Consider the following 5,388-nt stretch of genomic DNA (forward strand, 5'->3'; position numbering starts at 1 on the left):
GAATCAGGTGTGATACCTGTGACCAGGTTCAGCTCGGCGCCAAAACAAACACTCCCAAAGTGGAGCTAAGTCAGCTTGGACCGAGAGCCAGACTCCATCACCACAACCTCTCGGTTCAACCTTCTGTATGGGCACTAGTGTGGAAGCCATTAAGCAGGTGTCCATGTCGTACCTTCCCTCTTCCTGTTGGAAACACATCCACTTTTACGCTGTGATCATAAGCATGTCGGTGTGCTCAGACACAGACACGCACGTACAGGCAGACACTAAACTTGGCTAAACTCTCTTTTACCGTTTCTTTTTTTACACTAAACCCCGTTGTTAATTCAGGACAAACTAAAAATGAATCTGGTTCTTCCTCAACGACAAGGGTAACTGTAGTAACTAGAGCTCTGCAGTGGAAAATAGTTATTTTGTATTATGGTTGGCTACAAAGGTTTGTACTTGCCTGGGAGACAATTTTAGCTGCCATGGCTTTTTTTACAGAGGTGAGGTAATGAAGTTATGAGTTGTGTTCAGAAACAGTCAGCTTATGTCTGCTAGAAACTGATTTACATGCCTTGCCTTCACTTCATATCCTTTAACTGTGAGACTGTGAATGTTCTCTCATATATTTACTCCAAGCCAAATACCGATTTATTTCTTGTAATCACAATCGCTTTACCAGGACCAAGACTTTAAGATAATCCACGGAATAATACATCTATTTAGAAAGTTATACTTCAGAATGGGAAAAAAAATGCTTATTCAATTTGGTGAATACGTACGAACATCCTGAAACTCTAGTACATATATCCGCACAACAGGCCATTTGATGAATAAAACTGAAGTAGAGATGTCAATCTCTACCTCAGTAGAGGGCTGATTTCTGACTTGGTTTATTTCTGAGGATTTCTGCACCAGGTACCTTGCTCCATGTATAATAGTGTCCGGGCATCTTCTCATATCCGCCCCCTCATCCCATCCCTCCCAACCCTCAACATAGTTTGACCGGTGCTAGGATAGCAGTCCAATATCAACCATCAAGGACCAATGATATTTAGCTTTTCAACATTCACAACATTCACAAGTAACTGCAATACTGGTCAGCCTAGTACCTATAGTGGCCAAACTAATCTGTCTGGATTCCTGAATATATGGTTGTGTTTAGTAATACAGTAATCAGATCCCTAGCAGTATTATTGCACCTCACAGTGGTGCAAGTTTAAATTGTCAGAGCTGATTTGTAGCTGGGTTTTGCTGCAGCTGGCAAGCTCGTTCAGTGTCTATGTGTGTGTGAGTGTGTGTCAAGTTGTAGTCTGACTGATTAATGAAGCCAACTGGGAAGGAGAGCCCTTTGACAGTTATAGGTTTCACTGCCGATACGACCTGCTAGTTTTACAGGGCAAGCTCGGGCCAACCCGAGTGTGGGTGTGACCTCTTTAGCGAGGTTACCTTGTTCTGATTAGAAGCCCGCCTCCTTTCCCCTCCGCTCCCTTTAAGGGGTGTCTGAGCGCACTTGGTCACAGCCATTTAGACGAGGAAGTGGGATTAAGTTCTGGACGTCAGTGTCATGTTGGGGTGAATGGCCCCGTTTTTGCAATGCCCCCTCCACCTCATAACCCCCTTTGTCTCCCTACATCCCCCAACCCCAGCACTGTCTCTGTATCTATGCTCCCCCCCACCCCCTTTCCCAGCACTGTAAAGCCCTGACGTCCATGTGGGTGCACATTGCTCATTCCCGGGCCACTTGGACCCTATGTGACTGCAGTAAATGTCACCTGAGTTGCATTCCATTCACTCTCAACAGTCGCTCCTTTATAGACCAGCCCCTTTAAAAAAGACCCCCGCTCACAGTTCATGTTTTCTCATTTTTACTACGTGCCAAAGACCCCTTTTCCTCCTTATATCCATCCAGCTATCCGATAACAGCTCTGGGTTTCATGTGAGTGCCTTTATTTATTTTCTTCTTATGAGTTATGCTCTTTTTTTGTGGTTGAAAAAGATACATTGTCAGGTTTTCCGCTAATGAAGTATGTTGGGGAGAGTTAATGTACACTGATCTAATGGTTCACTTCCAGGATGACCTGTAATTTTAGCTGTGAAACAAACAATTCAAGTCAATTCAATGCTGATTTTCTCCTGTGCAAACACCGCCCCCATAGTATTCAATCCATAAGAAAGCCATGAAGACCGCATACTAAAGAGGATAAAATGAGGAATTTGTTTTGCTTTGGTTTTACATTTGGAGTGAAGCACGCCAAATTCTACATTTCCAAGTGTTTGCTTGGCTGCAGTATTCACCAGTACTGTCCCTGAGGGACTCGGTTTGGCAGTGACGACAGAATGATTAATGCCTTGCTCCATGCCCTCCTGCAGCTTTTTTAGTGGACGTCCATAAAGTGAAAGAAGAGCGCCTTTCAAAAGCCAACTAAGGGTGCTCACCTGAGTGGAAAACTGACAGTAGGGCCATCAGCACCTTGTTTATGGATGTGCTGTACATCCATACAGATTGAATAAATACTGGATACAAGGAGCCGTTTAAAAAAAAAATGGAAATAAGACATTTCCATCATGTGCGCCATGTGCGTGAGATGAGCGGAAATGTCTTATTCCCATTCTTTTTTCAAATGGCTCGTCTTATTCGGGGCTCGTTGTACAAAGCGCTGGTCTTGATTAAGCCAAGTAGGTGTAGTGGTCGTTCTAGGAAGGAGTTTCCCTCGGAAAGCCACTTTGGTTGTTTTAGTACGCTGATTAATCTTCCGTCAGCTGTTATAAAAGAGCCCAGTGTGGAGTGTCTGTCTTTACCCAGCACATGCCAAGGACCAAATGGTCAGTCTGGGTAAGAGGAAACCCATCCTGGCACCCCTGAGCCATGTCCGCTCCTGCCAAGGTAAGCTATCAGACTGTAAAAGACAAGCCTCTCGACAAAGCACAGTCAGAGAATGGGCAGTTTAAAACCCTACCAGAGAATATCATACAAACATGGAGTTTCCTTACAGGAAAAACTCTGCCCTTTTGTATTATTCTTTCTTCCTTTTCTTCCACTATAAATTGTATAGTGGTTATACGATCGTCAGGCATGAATTCATGTTTAATTCCATGTCACTGAAACATTGTTTTGAGAAATTTAATGCCCACAAATGACAAAATGCCTTGGATGTCCTTGACTCGATTCCTGGTATTTTACAGCCATGTGCTTTATTATCTTCAAGGATCACATACAGTGTTTGATATGCATCTGCATGTCAGTGGTGCACCACCTCCACGTCACCAACACACAGAACAGAAAGCCACGAAAAAGTATTCAAGCAAAGCAACCTTTTAAAAATATATATAGCCTAAGAGTTGAAATCAACATTCAAATTATATTCAATCTTCCTCACGGTGACAAAGCGACGGGTAAAATACAATCAAAACGCCTCAAGCCAATCAACTACGGCCGCGAGTATGTATCCGCGGCCCTCACACGATGAGCTTGGTGTAACAAGGCGAGCAGTAGGGCTTTCCCTGGTGTTCGTTGAACCGTCCCTGGCTGAGCGGATGCAGGCAGAAGCTGCAGATGAAGTGCTCGGGGTGGTACTTGGCCCCCAGGGCGGAGACGCAGCGGCCGGTGATGGGCTGGTCGCAGCCCCTGCACAGCATCCCCTGCCGGGAGTGGAAGTGCAGCGAGCAGAGGGGGCGGCCCTCCAGCTCCATGAAGCTGCCTCCGGTGAAGGGCTTCAGGCAGTCCTGTAGCGGGAACAGAGGCTGTTCACTCACTCAGCTGGGAGAGACACAACCGTGTGAGTCTCTGTGGGAACGGGTCTGAAGTCACTGAGCATGGCTGACTTCAGCTCCAGATTTCCGACAGTAATTCAGACGGATGACATTAAGGAACAGGTAAGGGGTTATAACATCTGGTTCAAGGATGCCTTCAGGAGGACAATGGGGAATCAAACCCAGAACCTTTCAGCAGAGTGTGAAACACTAACGGCTATTCTTCCCCTGGTCAGGATGTAGAGAGAGCAGCTATGAAACATGTCCCTTTTTTATAGACGCCTCAAAGGAGGATAATATTTATTAAACAAATGTCCATGTCTCAATCAATTTCCAAAGTGATATTGTTTAAAGGAAGTCTCATTAATTATGACTCCTGGTCATATTAATAATGTTAGACATTAATAGTGTTGTTGTAACGGAAGCAAAAGTGCAAATTCAGTTAACTGGGACCAGGTGTAAGGGGTATTCAAGCATGCCTATGGACCTCATGTAAAAGATACCTACACTCTTGATTTTAATTGCGACATTTCACAGCCTGTTCATCGGGCACCAGGATTTCATTAGCCTGGTGGTGGTCAAAACTTGAAGCAAATGAAGAAGGCATGTGACTATCATTTCCCAGCCTGCCCTCCATCTTGGACCGAAGCCAAGATGTGTGTGTGTGTGTGTGTGTGTGTGTGTGTGTGTGTGTGTGTGCGTGTGTGCATGCATGCATGTAAGTGTGTCTCTTGTGTGTGTGCATGCATTTATGTATGTGGGTGTACATGCATGCATGCATTCGTGTGCATGTATCAATTTGCATGTGTGATGCTGTGACCATGTGTGCTTGTGCGTATGTGTGTGTGTGTGTGAGAGAGAGAGAGAGAGAGAGAGAGAGAGAGAGAGAGAGAGAGAGAGAGAGAGAGAGAGAGAGAGAGAGAGAGAGAGAGAGAGAGAGAGAGAGAGAGAGAGAGAGAGAGAGAGAGAGAGAGAGAGAGAGAGAGAGAGAGAGAGAGAGAGAGAGAGAGAGAGAGAGAGAGAGAGAGAGAGAGAGAGAGAGAGAGAGAGTGTGTGTGTGTGTGTGTGTGTGTGTGTGTGTGTGTGAGTGTGTGTGTGTGGTCTGTGGTGAAGGACTCACAGCGCAGACAAAGCACTCATGGTGCCAGGTGCCGTTGGCTGCAGTCAGGTAGTCCTCCTTCACCGGCTCACTGCAGCCGGAGCACTTGGGAGCAAAGAGTCGGTAGAAGTCTCGGTTACAGTACGGCTTCCCGTCCTTCTCCATGAAGCCTATTGGATGACAGGAGGAACCTCATTGGATGGCTGGCCGATTGGATGTCTGCACCGTGGGTTAACCATCCACACCCTACTTTGTGGAAGCTTGCCAAAGACAAAGCAGAGCTCTCAGAGCCCAGCTGGCAACACATAGTGTGTGATTGCATTACCTCCATCCGTGCCCACATGTACTGTAAATCGGACTCTTGTGTTGGTAGGGTACAGTGTGAAATGATACAGTGTACACGAGTTATAAACGTAATAGCTGTGGTAAACCCATGTGACCAGTGTTGAATAAAAATATTGTTTTTATTATTCTAACCAATATGTTCCACCCGGGATAGATGGATGACAGACAGACGGATAACGCTAGATGACAGACAAACAGCTAACACA

The 5,388-nt window shown here is 45.6% G+C and overlaps 1 protein-coding gene across 1 annotated transcript in view; it reads right to left on the minus strand.

Annotated features, from left to right (window-relative positions):
- Nucleotides 1-3,181: 3,181 nt before the first annotated feature.
- Nucleotides 3,182-5,388, minus strand: part of lpxn (leupaxin) — a 5,046-nt gene continuing 2,839 nt past the window's right edge. Inside the window, exons 8-9 of the mRNA XM_084473373.1 lie at nt 4,859-5,007; nt 3,182-3,711 (exon numbers count right to left, since the gene is read on the minus strand). Coding sequence (XP_084329499.1) covers nt 3,445-3,711; nt 4,859-5,007 — 416 coding nt within the window. The 3' untranslated portion in view covers nt 3,182-3,444. The remainder of the gene's footprint in view (nt 3,712-4,858; nt 5,008-5,388) is intronic.

This window comes from Micromesistius poutassou (assembly GCF_964030765.1).
Source record: "Micromesistius poutassou genome assembly, chromosome: 9".
In the NCBI taxonomy this organism is placed as follows: Eukaryota; Metazoa; Chordata; class Actinopteri; order Gadiformes; family Gadidae; genus Micromesistius; species Micromesistius poutassou.